This window comes from Sciurus vulgaris, assembly GCF_902686455.1.
Source record: "Sciurus vulgaris genome assembly, chromosome: 15".
Classification (NCBI taxonomy): domain Eukaryota; kingdom Metazoa; phylum Chordata; class Mammalia; order Rodentia; family Sciuridae; genus Sciurus; species Sciurus vulgaris.
In genome coordinates this window covers 19,755,946-19,771,441 of record NC_136476.1, presented here as the reverse complement: position 1 = coordinate 19,771,441, position 15,496 = coordinate 19,755,946, and the positions used below count along the sequence as shown (strand labels likewise).

Genomic DNA, 15,496 nt, shown 5'->3' with positions numbered 1-15,496 from the left:
AGTTCAATTTAAAATTTTCTTTTCTTTAAAGCAAAATAATGCTATTTCAGAATATAAGTTTAGATAGAAAATATTAACCAAATTTTTAAGTGACCCAGATTCTTATAACCTGCCTTTTAGAAGCTGTTCTTGTTCTGACTACCATCTTAGTCTGTAGTCCTGGCAGTAGACTGTGTTCTGACATAATAGACTGTGTTCACTATAATTTGCTAGCTTAACACAAAGATGCTGAGCAATTTCCAGATGCTTGAAAAACACCACAGTGTTAATGATGCACGATACTTGTGGATACACCCAGGCATGAGGGTTCCAAGGAGACCCACTGAAAACAAGCTGTGACTCCTTACAGGGGTCCAACGACTGGGATGGGTCCCATTGGCTCTTGCTCCACAGGTGGCTAGGTCTATTAATTGTCTTGGCAGCAAAAGAAAATGCTGATCAATAGGAAGTTTTTTAAAAGGAACAAAATTTTTTCTGAAGTTTTAGCCCACATGGTAGAGTTGTGACAATATTTCTAATGACTTTGCAGGAGAGTAACTGACAACTCAGCAATCAGGGATTATTGTGTTGCCAAAGAGTGACACTGTTAATTAGTTTCTCTCTGGGGGGTGGAAAAGGTACTTGGTTTGTGTGTTTGAAGAATGTATCTACCTGATTAAACATAATTACAAGATAGCCTCTGAACATACTCTACCCTGTTGCTAGTAATATCACAGCAACAATTTTACAAGGAATCAAAAACAGATGTCAGGGCTGTTTCCAATAAGACAGAAAATGGAATATAAAACCTAGTGCTAAAGTAAATACAAAAGATTATTTTCAGAAACCACTTAAAGCAATGTATCAAAGGAGGATTAGGAAGTGGGGCATGTTTGTATAGGAGAGTAAGGTCCTTTGTGTTCCAACTTTCTTCTCAGCACCTTATTGTGTCAGGGCACTTTTTATTGCTGTAGTTACAGGGCAGAAAATTCTCATGAAAAAATTGGGAGTAATTTAATTACAGTCAAAACAAAATGGAATTGAAGCCATGGACCAACATCAAGGCCAGATACTGCCGTATACCCCCTGGGTGCTGATACAAATAGAAGGTGAAAGAAATTGTAAGTCCTGACCCTCTTAGCCTGACAAGGCCTGACCACAGAAGCCTAATGGAGATACAGGGTGACTGCCTTTTCTGCAGTTACTTCCTTTGTCAGCACTGAGCCAAGTGGCATCTCTCTGTTGCCTCCACATGTTCATACCTTTGTTAAAACGGCTTTGTTTAGGCTGGGTGGGTAGCTCAATGGTAGAGCACATCCTTCGCATGCATAAATAAGGCCTTGGGTTCAATCCGCAGGCCCTCACCCCAAATGACTTCATTCCTAGGGAGCTTACTGATCCTCAGTAAACTCCACTGAATAAATAAGTGACTTTTAAAAAAGTCACTTTGTGATTCTTCTCCCTTCCCCATGCCTTTCTATATTCCCATGGGTGCCATTTTTTTTTTTTTTCCAAAACAAGGATGTTTTTATTTCTTCTTAGAACTCATGAATGATAAAGAGTTTTTCACTAAGCACAAAAAGTTGAACTGTAAACTTTAATATGAAGTATCTTTTTTTTTTTTTCTTTTTGCTTTATGTTCCATTTTAAGTGTCAGAAACATACCCTTCCCCTTCAGCATCCAGTGCGGCAGCCAGTTCTGTAAAGAGGAGTCCAGTGAGAAAGTGTTGCTGGCGGTACTCAGGAGTTAGATCGAACATGCTGGCAATCTTTTGGTCCTGGAAACTGGAGCAGGAGCTTGAGTTCTACAGAAAAGCAAATGACAATTTTATGAGTAATAAGAACTGGAATTAAAATAGCCATGGTTAGTATGTATGGGCGCTTGCTCTGGCCAGGCCTTGTGAGCACTACCTAGTGAATAGGTCTCACATGACAGGTGAGGAAACAGAGATAAAGCCGGTTACTTGGCTTTCCTGTTCCCACAGATGGAGGATTGCCAATTGGGAAAGATGAAAACAAAGTACTCTGGGTCTGTTGAAAAATAAACAACATCCCTTTCCCACCTGAAATCCAAGCTGAGGGTTAAAAATCTCAGAATAAAATGTGTATTGAGAATTGAGAACTGCATTCAATCCTGTGGCTGTGGCCTGTTCATTCAGCAATACTTCTGAATATGGCTTAAATACTCTCTCTGAATTTTGGGGACCTGAAACCAAAGTGTCAGGCAGGAAAATGTCAGATTTATCAGTCCAAGACAATGCCTGTTCTGTGTTCTTATCCTAGAAGTACATGTTATACTTCACAAAGAGCGTCTAAAGGGTCTCTAACTCCTTCATGCTTTGGTGAGCCTGCTTCCTGGGGCAGTCAGAAGAAGAATGTCCGGGGAGAGGGCCAAGGGCAAGGTGACCCCAGGGTAGTCTTGGGACCTAGCCTGCAACGTAAAGAGGACACATTTGAAATTGCTCTTTGTCAGTCAGATCTATCTCAGTTCACATTAATGTGGTGGTATCTAAGATACAGCATGCCATCTGGCGTGGAGGACTCAGGTTTTGTTTTTAAATTAATTCGATACACCTTCACTTTTGTGCTAGTATGCAGAAATATGCAGCGGAAAAATAACCTAATATTAAGAAATTTTGTCAGCTGCCTGGAGCTATTAATTTATTCCCTACAAAAATGTGACTATAAAACAGCATTTCCTTAAGATTTTTCTAGAGGACATTATTCCCTTGAGAAATCTATAGGGAACAAAGCTTTTCATCGTCAAATCATTTGGGAATCACTGTGTGCATTACACATACTTCCTGCCAGCTCCTCTTCTACTCCTTGGACAGCAACAATTTAACTAACATGCTAAAAGCTCTTGGATGGTCTACTGCCAAACAAAAGAAAGCAAACAAACAAAACAACAACACCTGGTTGACACACAGTTTCCAAAACTTATTTGACTTTGGAATCCTGTATATGCATAATGTAATAACTGGCTAAAGTCAGACGAAGGAAGATTTGAGATTCTTCTGTGAGTTTCTTAATTTTCATAGGCTTATGAATTCCTTGCTATACTTCGCCTTATCAGGAACCCTTAAGCCTAGGAAGAAAACATTACTTAGCTTATAAATTATTAGTTAAGATAGGACATCTTCAGGGTAGCATACCATCCATATCTGTATCAACTGATCTGGTCTGAAGAGCTTGATTTTCCTTCTAATTAATAAGACCAACATTTTTAGAAAACACATGATTCAATTTAGTTAATTAAATGAAACGTCTTGACTAAATCCTTCAGTTAGCTGCTTACCTGGGACGATATGGAAGGACAAGGAGATGTTGGTGCAGTATCAGCATTCATAAAGAAGAGGTTCAGGTTGAGGTAGTGTTCGTGGCTACAGAGGATTCTCAGGAACTCCAGCCTCATGGAAATGAGTGTTGGAAGGTTATTAAGCTTGGCTGAGAGCTGGAAAGCAAAATGGAAAGAAGTGTTTATGATAGGGGACATGGAGTTGAGGGTGACAGACACAGTGATATCTTTTCTCCATGGATTAAGACAATCAATTTAATAAAAATTGATCTTATAGGGCAACAGATGGCAAATTCTGCATTCCAGGACAGTCCAATAAGTAAGTTTTCATTCGTGACTGTTCTCCTTAATGATTCTGGCCTATGAGCTACCCCAAATGAGGATCCCTGCCCAGATCCCCACTTTGTCAATTCGGCAAGTTCACGTTGAACATAAGCTTGAGGTATGTCTCAGTGTAACATAAGTAATTTTACAGAAAACTCCACTGTGTCTGAGAAGCTAAATGAAAGGAGTTGACCTCACCCAGGGCCATGGGAAATGAATGGAATATGACTGAATGACTTTAATGTCGCAAGTGTTCTCTTGTAGTCTCTGATGAAAAGCTCCATTGGAAAGTCATCAAATCAGTTCCTTCAGAGGAAGGCATCAAAATGCCTAGGAAAGTATTAACTAACTACAAGAAAAGTCAAGGAGTTTGCTGTGAAGTGGGAGAGAAGGAAATGGAGGAGAAAGAAAGAGCTATAAGGGTTTTTGGAGAAAATCTTTGTTTAAATAAAAAGTAAATCATGAAATAAGTACTGAAAATAGACAATGGGGACAGTTTGGAAGATGTCTCCCTCCTCACAGATGAGCTGAACAGTAGAAGCACCCACAGTCAGAGACAGCTGCCCATACACAAAGCAGGGGACAGAGGCTGGTGGGTCTTGAGTCCCCAGGATTTCATCATGAACACCAAGATGCCCCAGCGGAGGAGCAGGAAGCACCTCATCCTTGCAAATAGCCAAGGATGGTCTTCATTCACTTTAAGAGCAGATTTCTGAGCTATGTAATTAAAATCTTCAACCAGTTTAAGAGACGTCAGGGTGTTGTAGGGGCATTCTGCCTATAGAATCAATCTACAGATATTTTCTTAAAAACAAATTAATGCCATTATAATATTTTAAAAAATCAAACTTCTGTGTAAGGAATCCATCCCCTTTCCATGAACACTCCTGCCTGACTTTGGACCAGTGGGACGTCCAACAAATTGAACTAATTAGAATTTGATCACATGCTTCTCACTTAGGGTCACTCAAAACGTGAAAGCACAAGTGTTGTTCAGAAAAGAGGAGTGGGGTGCAGTTCCTGAAATGTTCTCTCTGAAGGTGGGGACTCACAGGGACACATCAGTAGCTCTATTGAGGGATGGGTGTGAATCTAGTGGCACATTGTAAGAGAAAATAATTTAGGAAATAGATTTATCGGTCATTAATGGATATTAGTAAGAGACTAAGGCCAGGTGTTGTGGTACACACCAGTAATAGTAGTGACTTCTGAGATCACAAGTTTGAGGCCAGCCTGGGCAACTTTTAGTAAGACTGTCTTAAAAACAACAACAACAACAACAACAAAGACTGGAAATGGAAATGTAGCTCAGTAGTAGTATACCATCGACTGTGACTGAGGCTGGTGACCTTTTGAGGCCTGTGTGCCACATTGATGCTAGGCAATATCCATGGATGTCATGGGCAGACAGAGCACCAAACCAGAGTCTCAGAGCATGGACAAGTCCAATCCAGCCTGACTCTTTTGCACTGAGGAAGCCAAAGCCTCAGTGAAGGTTGGTGGTCCCCAATCACAGAAGTGGCAAATGGCATCACTGGAATTAGAACACAGGTCTCTAGACCCCTAGTCTAGGGCTCTCAGGAAGTTGAGGCAGGAGAGAAAAAAAGCTAAGTGGAATGAATCTGATATAACTTTCCTATGTCATATATGAATATACCACAGTGAATCTCACTAACATGTACATCCATAAGAAATTAATTAAAAAATAACTATGGGTAAAGGCAGAAAGATGAATAGAGGAAAGGGAGGGGAAAGAGGGAAGGGACAGGGAGGTCCTGGGATCTAAATTAGAACCAGATATATTCCAGACTTGCATAATTATGTCAACATGGACTCTACTTCCATGTATAACTGAAAAGAACCAATAAAAAAAAAAAAAAGCACCATAATATTCTTCTTCTTTATGGCTGAATAATATTCCATTGTGTATATATACCACAGTTTTTGTAATCTGTTCATCTGTTGAAGGGCATCAAGGTTGGTTCACAGTCTAGCTATTGTAAATTGAGCTGCTATAAACATTGATGTGGCTGAGTCACTGTAGTCTGCTTATTTTAAGTGCTTTGGGTATAAACAGAGGCGTGGGATAGCTGGGGTCAAAGGGTGGGTTCATTTCAAGTTTTCTAAGGATCCCACACTGCTTTCCAGATGGAATCGGAGAATATCATGCTAAGTGAAATAAGCCAATCCCAAAAAACCAAAGGCCAAATGTTTTCCCTGATAAGTGGATGATGATATATAATGGGGGTGGGGGAAGGATGGGGAGTGAGAGAAGAATGGAGGAACTTTAGATTATGTAGAAGGAAATGAGAGGGAGGAGGGTTAAAAAAATGGTGGAATGAGACAGACATCATTACCCTATGTACATGTATGATTACATGAATGGTCTAACTCTACATCGTGTACAACCATAGAAACAAAATGATGCGCCCCCTTTGTGTACAATGAATCAAAATGCAGCCTGTAAAAAATAAAAATAAATAAATAAAATTTTAAAAAAAGCACCAGGTGGCAGTGGTGGTGATGGTGGGCAGGGTGACGTTGGTGGAGGTGGTGTTGGTGGAGATGGTGGGTGTAGAGGGGATTATAATGGTGGCAGTTGTGGTAGAAGCAGTTGCTAGAGTAGAAATATGTTAGCAGAGGAAAAGCAACAATAACTTATTTATATTACCATTGTTAGGGCATTTTACAGGGGACAGTGAAAGAAGGAAGAATTACATTAAAAATTGGGGGGAAAGGGATGAGGGATGGGGGTAGGAATGACAGTAGAATGAATCAGACATTATTACCCTATGTGCATATATGATCACATGACCTGTGTAACTCTACATCATGTACAACCAGAAGAATGAGAAGTTATACTCCATTTATGTATGATGTGTCAAAATGCATTCCACTGTCATATATCACTAATTACAACAAAATTTTTAAAATAAAATATATGGAAATCACTGAAAAGAGAAAAAATTTGGGGGGATAACACTCAAACTGTATTTGGATTATAAGATTCGCTTTGAGGCTCAGTAAAATTCAATCTATATGATTTCATCAAGATGTCACAACAGCAATTTAATTAATTACCTTAACAGATGCAAAGAGACCTCATACTTTGAACTAGGCCTGATTAAAGAAAAGAAATGCATAGTCATGTAATTTCTATTAAATGTTAAATTGGAGAAATCAAATCAGATCACTAACCAATTTCAGTTCCCACAGAGGAACTTGTTGACTGGGTTGGTAAACGCTCTTAGTAAACTAGTGAGTTGGAGAGATGTCCGCGGTCCAGACACGAGGAACGGTCCACACTCTCTAATGTGGCCATGAACATAATGAGCAGCGCTTTGGAGAGAAGGACTGAAATGGCTCCCAGAAACACTCACCTGGTTGCAGTAATGTTTGATCAGGTTAAACACAAAGCCTCGGTCCATGAGTGAGAGAAGGTCATACAAGAAGAAAGCCAGGCTGATGTTGATCTTTTCTGCCTGTTCGTTTTCCTTGAAAAGAAACATACAAATAATTTCATGTAAGTCCTGGACATCAAGGTCCCTGGATGGGAACATTGAGAGAGGCAAATCCTATTATATTAACCATCGTCCCTCAGGGTGCATTAGGTAAACCAGATTAAGTCTGAAAAATTGTAGCTAATACAACTTAGCTCTTATCTGATGCTATGACTGTTGGGTTGGCTCAGGTGATTCTTTCTGTGCTGTTAATATTTTGGTGCTTTTCCCTCTGGCCACTCTTTCCCTACATGTGATTTGTATGTATATAACTGAGCTACTTCTCTGTTTACAAGGTTGGAATCTGACTTTTTTTTTTTTTTCCTTTCAAGTAAAAAATGTATTCACAGTCTTCGATGAGACACACATTCTTAATTTGTAAGGGTTATTGCAGAAAATCCAATCAGGATAAAAGAATCAGTTTTTAACCTAACTTTTTTGTTGTCGTTGATTTTTTTTTTGGTACTAGGGACTGAACTCAGGGGCACTTAACCACTGAGCCACATCCCCAGCCCTTTTTTGTATTTTATTTAGAGACAGGGTCTCACTGAGTTGTTTAACAGCTCAGTAAGTGGTTAAGGCTGGCTTTGAACTTGCAATCCTCTTGTCTCAGCCTCCTGAGCTGCTGGGATTTTAGGTGTGCACCGTCTTGCCCAGCAACATTTTTTTTTTTTTTTCCCCAAGCTAGGCAGCATTTCCCAACCCAAGACAGGTCAGAGTCATACTTGGTAGAGTGAATTCTTGTATGAGGTTTTTTTTTTTTAATCTTAATTTTCATTTTTTAATCACTTCTTAGTAATAAATGAGGAGTTTATAGCATTTTGGAGTAATCAGGGATTCACTCTTTCATGTTTATGTTCTTTATTCTCAGAATGATAAACCAATTTTCTCTAACACTATTGAAAATATAATTTGAAACTATTTTCCTCTTTTTATGATTTACAGTTTGCAAATTCAGGCCAACCTGACCAATCACTGAGATGGATGGAGACCTAATACAGAGGTTCCCAGAGCCACAGTGAGAAATCCTTGAGCTTTCCTCTCATTTCCCACATGGCCATTCCTCTTGAGTAGTTTATATGACTGTCTGAATATCCAATTTTCAGTCTGGACTTTTCTGCAAGCTGTGTGACACGGAAAATGTATCAATCCACTGTGCGTTATTTGCATGCCTACCAATATGGAGATACCATTGTTGTTCTAATAAAGTCTGCCATGAAAAATAAGCAAATGAAATCTCCTGAGCACTTGACACTACACAAATTCTTAATTTGATATAGGCATTAATAATAAATATTGCTCCCTAACATATTATAGTTACCTTTAAATTTTTATTACATATTAAAGATTGAATTCAGGGGTGCTTTACCACTGAGGTACAACCTCAGCCTTTTTTATTTTTTATTTTGAGGCAGGATCTTGCTAAAGTTGTTTAGGGTCTCACTAAGTTGCTGTGGCTGGCCTGGAACTTGTAATCCTTCTGCCCCAGTCTCCCAAGTTTCTGGGATTATGTGTGTGCCATCAACCTGGCTCATTTTACATATTTTAACTTTATTTTGAAATGATTTCAAACTTACAGAAAAGGTACAAGAATAGCACAAAGAACTGTGTATCCTTCAACCACAATCATCAATACTTGACATCTTACTACATTTGCATTATTATCATCATTCTCTCTACATGTATAGAATTTCTTTTCCTGAACCATTTGAGAGTTGGTTGCAAACATTGTACCCATTTATTTATTTATTTATTTATTTATTTGCAGCGCTGGGGATTTGAACCTAGGGCTTTGTGCTTGCGAGGCAAACACTCTACCTACCAAGCTATATCCCCAGCCCTGTACCCATTTAATCCCTAATACTTCAGCATGCATTTCCCAAGAGCAAGAGGGTTTTCTTCCACAGCAACACTGAGGCAGTGATTTAAATGCCTGTGTATGTTGTACTCTCTTTTCAGCAACCCCCAGCCCCACCCCAGGGTCCAGTTCAGCATAACACGCTGCATTTGATGACAGTGTACAGTCGTATTTTAACTACCATTTAAAAATGACCCTCTCTTTTCTCTGCTTATGTCCAAGGTAAACAATGTAGAAAGTTAAGAGACCCAGTTACCTTCGGAGGTTTCACTAGCAGGGCTGCAATCTCCGAGGTGACCACATTAACAATAGTAGTTATGTCATCTTTGAAGCGGTCAGAAAACCGAGTCTTCCGAAAACTGTCCCGTTTGTCCAGGTTATGTACATACTGGGCCATGCTTTTCACCTACAGAGGGATGGGGGAAATGTCAACATGAACACCGGTGACCTGCTGCTTATAAAATGTGCAAAAGGTGGAATGACTTGAAGAAAAGCTTTTGCACAATGGACTTTTTAACACTTTATTGGTGCTGATGCTGCCCAGGCTGGCTCTGGACTACAAATACTTCTGACAGGCGAGTGGTTGCCATAGAGGCAGGAGGTGGGAAGGGTGTCCTCTTCTTGACCCCAAGTCAGGGACTCCCTTCTTGCTGCTGACAGAGTCAGGAGCTTTCTTCTTTAGCTCCAGTGTCAGAAGATCTGTCTCTCTTCCATGGCTTCCGTCCTGGAAGGAAGGGTGTGTCTGGGCTTCCCTGACCATGCAGGCATGACTGTCACAGTGCATGTCACAGGACAGGGAAAGGGACTGTTTATGAGACTGATTTGAGTGGGAACTGAAATCTTTTCTGCTCCTAGAAGTATGGTAAAGAGAATAAGGAAGAAATGTCTCTCCTGTCTTGAGTTTCAAGATGAAACGGAGAACACAGCTTTTCCAAAAACAATTCCATAGTTTACAATCAGGCTACTTTCTACTTCTATAAATTTAAGCTATGTTATGGGTTGAATAGGAGTTTGTTGGCTAGTTGGAAACTTAACCACTATTTAGAAGATTATTTCTGAAGATAATTCTGGAATACCTTTTGAGTTCTATAAGTCTAACTTATAGTTCTATCTATCCATGTATCAGTTGGTGACTGGTGTAACATGCTCAGTGACTACCACAAATCCAGACCATACTTATTTTTTGGACTTCTTGGGGCCAAGAGATTCATGGGTCAATACAACCCCCTTTGACATCATCTGAGGTTAAGTCTTATCCTTGTTGAAAGTTGCTGAAGCCATTAGGAACAGTCGGATGGGAAAGACCGGGAATCCTCGTGGATGGGTACTTACATTCTGAATTAGTTCATGTTAGTGAATCATTGCAAAAGGAAATGGCCCTGGAAGTTGCACTTCCCCTCCTGAGAACTAGATGGGAGAAGTTTTATGCATTAACAGTAGATTTCTGAATCTATCCCAGTGGTTGATTCTAGCTTTTATTTCTTGTGCTATGGGAGTCCTGTTAAGGAAGTCTGGTCCTAGACCAACAAGGTGAAGATTTGGACCTACTTTTTCTTCTATAATCTGCAGGGTCTCTGGTCTGATTCCGAGGTCCTTAATCCATTTTGAGTTTAGTTTCGTGCATGGTGAGAGATATGGGTTTAGTTTCATTCTGTTGCATATGGATTTCCAATTCTCCCAGCACCATTTGTTGAAGAGGCTATCTTTTCTCCATTGCATATTTTTGGCACCTTTGTCTAGTATGAGAAAATTGTATTTATTTGGGTTTGTGTCCGTGTCCTCTATTCTGTACCATTGATCTACCTTTCTATTTTGGTACCAATACCATGCCATTTTTGTTACTATTGCTTTGTAGTAGAGTTGAAGATCTGGTATTGCAATACCCTCTGTTTCACTCTTCCTGCTAAGGATTGCTTTAGCTATTCTGGGTTTCTTATTCTTCCAGATGAATTTCATAATTGCTTGCTCTATTTCTGTAAGGTACATCATTGGGATTTTAATTGGAATTGCATTGAATTTGTATAGCACTTTAGGTAGTATGGCCATTTTGACAATATTAATTCTTCCTATCCAAGAACATGGAAGATCTTTCCATCTTCTAAGGTGTTCTTTAATTTCTTTCTTTAGTGTTGTATAGTTCTCATTGTAGAGGTCTTTCACCTCTTTTGTGAGATTGATTCCCAAGTATTTTATTTTTTTCGAGGCTATTGTGAATGGGGTAGTTTTCCTAATTTCTCTTTCTGAAGATTCATCACTTATGTATAAAAATGCGTTGGATTTATGGGCATTGATTTTATATCCTGCTACTTTACTGAATTCACTTATGAGTTCTAAGAGTTTTCTGGTGGAATTTCCAGGTGCCTCTAAATATATAATCATGTCATCAGCGAACAGGGATAGTTTGAGTTCTTCTTTTCCAATTCGTATCCCTTTAATTTCTTTGGTTTGTCTAATTGCTCTGGCCAGAGTCTCAAGAACGATGTTGAATAGAAGTGGTGAAAGAGGGCATCCCTGCCTTGTTCCAGTTTTTAGGGGGAATGCTTTCAGTTTTTCACCATTTAGAATGATATTAGCCATGGGCTTAGCATAAATGGCCTTTACAATGTTAAGGAATGTTCCCACTATCCCTATTTTTTCTAGTGTTTTGAGCATGAAGGGGTGCTGTATTTTATCAAATGCTTTTTCTGCATCTATTGAAATAATCATGTGATTCTTGACTTTAAGTCTATTAATATGGTGAATTACGTTTATTGATTTCCTGATGTTGAACCAACCTTGCATCCCTGGGATGAAACCCACTTGATCATGGTGCAGTATCTTTTTAATATGTTTTTGTATGCGATTTGCTAAAATTTTGTTGAGAATTTTTGCGTCGATGTTCATTAAGGATATTGGTCTGAAATTTTCTTTCCTTGATGAGTCTCTGTATTCAAATAATCCAGTCAACAAATGGGCTAAGGAAATGAATAGACACTTCACAGAAGAAGATCTACAAGCAATCAACAAACATATGGAAAAATGCTCAACATCTCTAGTAATAAGAGAAATGCAAATCAAAACCACCCTAAGATTCCATCTCACCCCAATTAGAATGGCGATTATCAAGAATACGAGCAACAATAGGTGTTGGCGAGGATGTGGGGAGAAAGGTACACTCATACATTGCTGGTGGGGCTGCAAATTAGTGCAGCCACTCTGGAAAGCAGTGTGGAGATTCCTTAGAAAACTGGGAATGGACCCTCCATTTGACCCAGCTATCCCACTCCTTGGCCTATACCCAAAGGACTTAAAATGAGCATACTACAGAGATACAGCCACATCAATGTTCATAGCTGCTCAATTCACAATAGCCAGACTGTGGAACCAACCTAGATGCCCTTCAATTGATGAGTGGATAAAGAAACTGTGGTATATATATACAATGGAATATTACTCAGCCATAAAGAATGATAAAATTATGGCATTTGCAGGCAAATGGATGAAATTGGAGAATATCATGCTAAGTGAGATAAGCCAATCTCAAAAAGCCAAAGGACGAATGATATCGCTAATAAGTGGAGGATGACACATAATGGGGTGGAGGGAAGGGTTAGTGTTAGGGTTAGAGTTAGGGTTAGGGAGGGGGGCAAGTATGGAGGAAGGAACTACTGTATAGAGGGTAAAGAGGGGTGGGAGGGGGGAAGGGAAAAAATAACAGAATGAATCAAACAACATTACTCTATGTAAATTTATGATTACACAAATGGTATGCCTTTACGCCATGTACAAACAGAGAAACAACATGTATCCCATTTGTTTACAATAAAAAAAAAAAAAACAGTAGATTTCTGTATCTCAGAAAGCAGGACTGGTGATTTTTGCTAGCACTGAGACAAAGACAAAGAGAAGGCAAAATAAGAAGAGAAAAACAGAGAGGTGGTCTTATATTTCATGTTTTCAGATAATGCTGAGACCAGCTTGGGGAAGAACTAAGCACACAAAATTGAGTATAAGAACCATGGTTTCTCCTCACCACAGGGGCCTGTTTGGTCTAGGACCCACAGACTTGTCCTCATCCCAGGGAGCCACACATACGTACTTGGTGAGGGACTTGAATGAAGGTGGGTACCGGACGCCATTTTTGTCTGATAAAAGCACCTTCTCATTGCACTGCTAACCAGGGACCTAGGAAGACAAGGCCTTTTTGTTTGAGTGACCCCAATCCTGATTCCCTGGCTTTTAGAGCTGCATTCGGCTCCTTCCTGCAGAGTTTGGCCATCTCACAACCAATAAATAATTCTCACAATACCGTGCTTCCAAATAATGGCCTATTTCCAGACTGTCAGCACTTGCCAGCTACTGTGTCCCTGGTCTCCAGAGAAGAACACGCAGCAGAAATACTAGTGGATGTGTGGCTCATTATTTGTAGGGTGGGGTGAGGCAGGAAAATCTTTTCTCCCACATTGGCCTCTGCGGGCCATTCAAAGTAGGGGTAGCTTTCAAGAACTCCTTAATGCAGAACTTCATGTCCTCAGTGAGTAAACTAGGTCACCCATTTACCTCTGGGTCTCCAAGGTCTGGCTCAGCAGTTCCCAGAAGCACAGGAGCTTATTCATTAGCTAAGTGTGAAATTCACCCAAGGGTTGTATTCAACAGCTCTCATGACAAAGTGGTTGTTCATTAGTGCTTGGCCATCAACACAAACTGGAGGGTGTAAACTACCCAGGTTGTTGGCTAGGCCAAGGAAGCTGTTGTTTCTTTCTTCTCAAGATGCTTGGGGAAAAAACTGTTTGGGATTTTAGTAATGTCCTGGGCATCAGTCAGGTAAGTACATAACAACACATGAAAGACTGGGTTTCCTGTCTGAGATCAATTTTCTTGCAAAGTTCTGTCTGGGCACTGAGAGGTTCCATGTGCCTCTGTCACAGCCCCCAGCTAAATTTCTCATCCTAAATTCCTACCTCTGAATACTGGGAAGATGTCTCTATGTTCTGGAGAGGGCCCCCTACCCTTTGTTCGGCTACTGGTTGGAGTTGGCAATGGGAGGTACCAGCAGGGAACCAGGGGGTGGGAGAACAGAGGGATTTGGGCGTTAGCCACTCCTCCCACCCTAATCCCTGCCACAGTGTGGTTCTAGTGGTGGCAACATTTTCCTAAGGTGCCACTACCTTTGTGTGGACCTTCTTCTCTGCCTCCAGCTTTCTCTAGGCCCCAGTTACATTGTTCCCTACTCTTCATTCCTTACAGCTAGGACAGACAAAGTCTTCTGGCAGTTGCTGCACATTGTATGCCTCACCAACCCTTACTGACTCCTGTAACCATGTGTACGCCCTGGGCAGAGGCCTTTGGATAAATGCTTTTCAGTTGACCCTGCTGAGTAATCTCCAACTTTGTTCTGCAGGGACCCTGACAGGGTATATAGCCTGCTGAGCCCTGTGTAACTACTGCCTTGGTTGAGCTCCAAGTTGACCAACCCCATCAGAGTGCTTAAATTTGCAGCTTTCTTCCCAGCTATTTCATCTGTTTAGCATAAGGGGCTCCCTGGAGATAAGGAGGGTTATTAGCTTTAGTTTTTCCTCTTTCTTTGAGGCCCACCAAGTCCTAGTAAATAGATGTGCAAGATCAAAAGCAATTTTCACCTTTTCCATGGTTTTTGGCTCCCTGCAGTTAGGGGCAGTGAAGCAGTATTGCTGAAGACTGGAGACCCTCCTTATGGCTATCATCCTTCCTCCAACACAGTCTGTATATTGGGAATAATGAAAACTCCTGCCTCAAATGTTGCATGAGGATTAAAAAAGATAATGCTTCAAAATGCTTAAAACAGTACCTGCCACATTGTGTGTCCATATATATATATATATATATATATATATATATATATATATAGTAAGATGATAAGATGATCATCATACTTTGGATGCTATTTTTTTTGTTCTTCAGAGATGTCAGCTGTTACTGGGGTTATATGAAGGAGACATCTTTACACTCACAGAGAATGCAAACTGGTCTTCAAAACATCTCTATGGTGCCTTGTGGATTCACTCAGACTTAGCAATACTGAGTTCAGGATTATTGGGTATGAAATAACAATGTAGTACTGCATTAAAGTGGACTGACTCCTGAATGCAAATGGTTTCCATGTTGTCAATACATTAGCCTAAGAAGATGATTTGTAAGGTTGAGCTTCCCAAGGGGGCAAAGTGGTGGAAGAAAGGAATCTGGACTTCAGAGTTGGAAACTGAAGCTCTGTACCTCACTGGCAGAGCAGCTAGCAAATCCCTACTCAGTCTTGGTATGTGCTTGGTATGTGATACTCTCACACCCTATTTTTATTTTTATTTATTTTTTTGTGGTGTTGGGGATCAAATCCAGGGCTTCATGCAAGCTAGGCAAGCACTCTGTCACTCAGCTACACCCTCAACCTTCTCACAGGGTTTTAATAAAGTTGCAAGGATGAGTTAAAGAGTCGTTAGAGATGCTGTTAGAATGCTCACATAGCAGAGCTTGAGAAACACTGTCCAAGGGACTTGGTTACTTGGTCAAACAACTATAGTGCTT

At 40.2% G+C, this 15,496-nt stretch overlaps 1 protein-coding gene across 5 annotated transcripts in view; it reads right to left on the bottom strand.

The window, feature by feature from the left end:
- DOCK8 (dedicator of cytokinesis 8) overlaps nt 1-15,496 on the bottom strand; it is a 216,620-nt gene that overhangs the window by 49,921 nt on the left and 151,203 nt on the right. For all 5 annotated transcript variants that reach the window (XM_079111989.1, XM_079111985.1, XM_079111986.1 and 2 more), the window contains 4 exons: nt 9,216-9,365; nt 6,982-7,095; nt 3,278-3,433; nt 1,645-1,784 (listed from right to left, as the gene is read on the bottom strand). In XM_079111989.1, the coding sequence (XP_078968115.1) occupies nt 1,645-1,784; nt 3,278-3,433; nt 6,982-7,095; nt 9,216-9,365 (560 nt within the window). The remainder of the gene's footprint in view (nt 1-1,644; nt 1,785-3,277; nt 3,434-6,981; nt 7,096-9,215; nt 9,366-15,496) is intronic.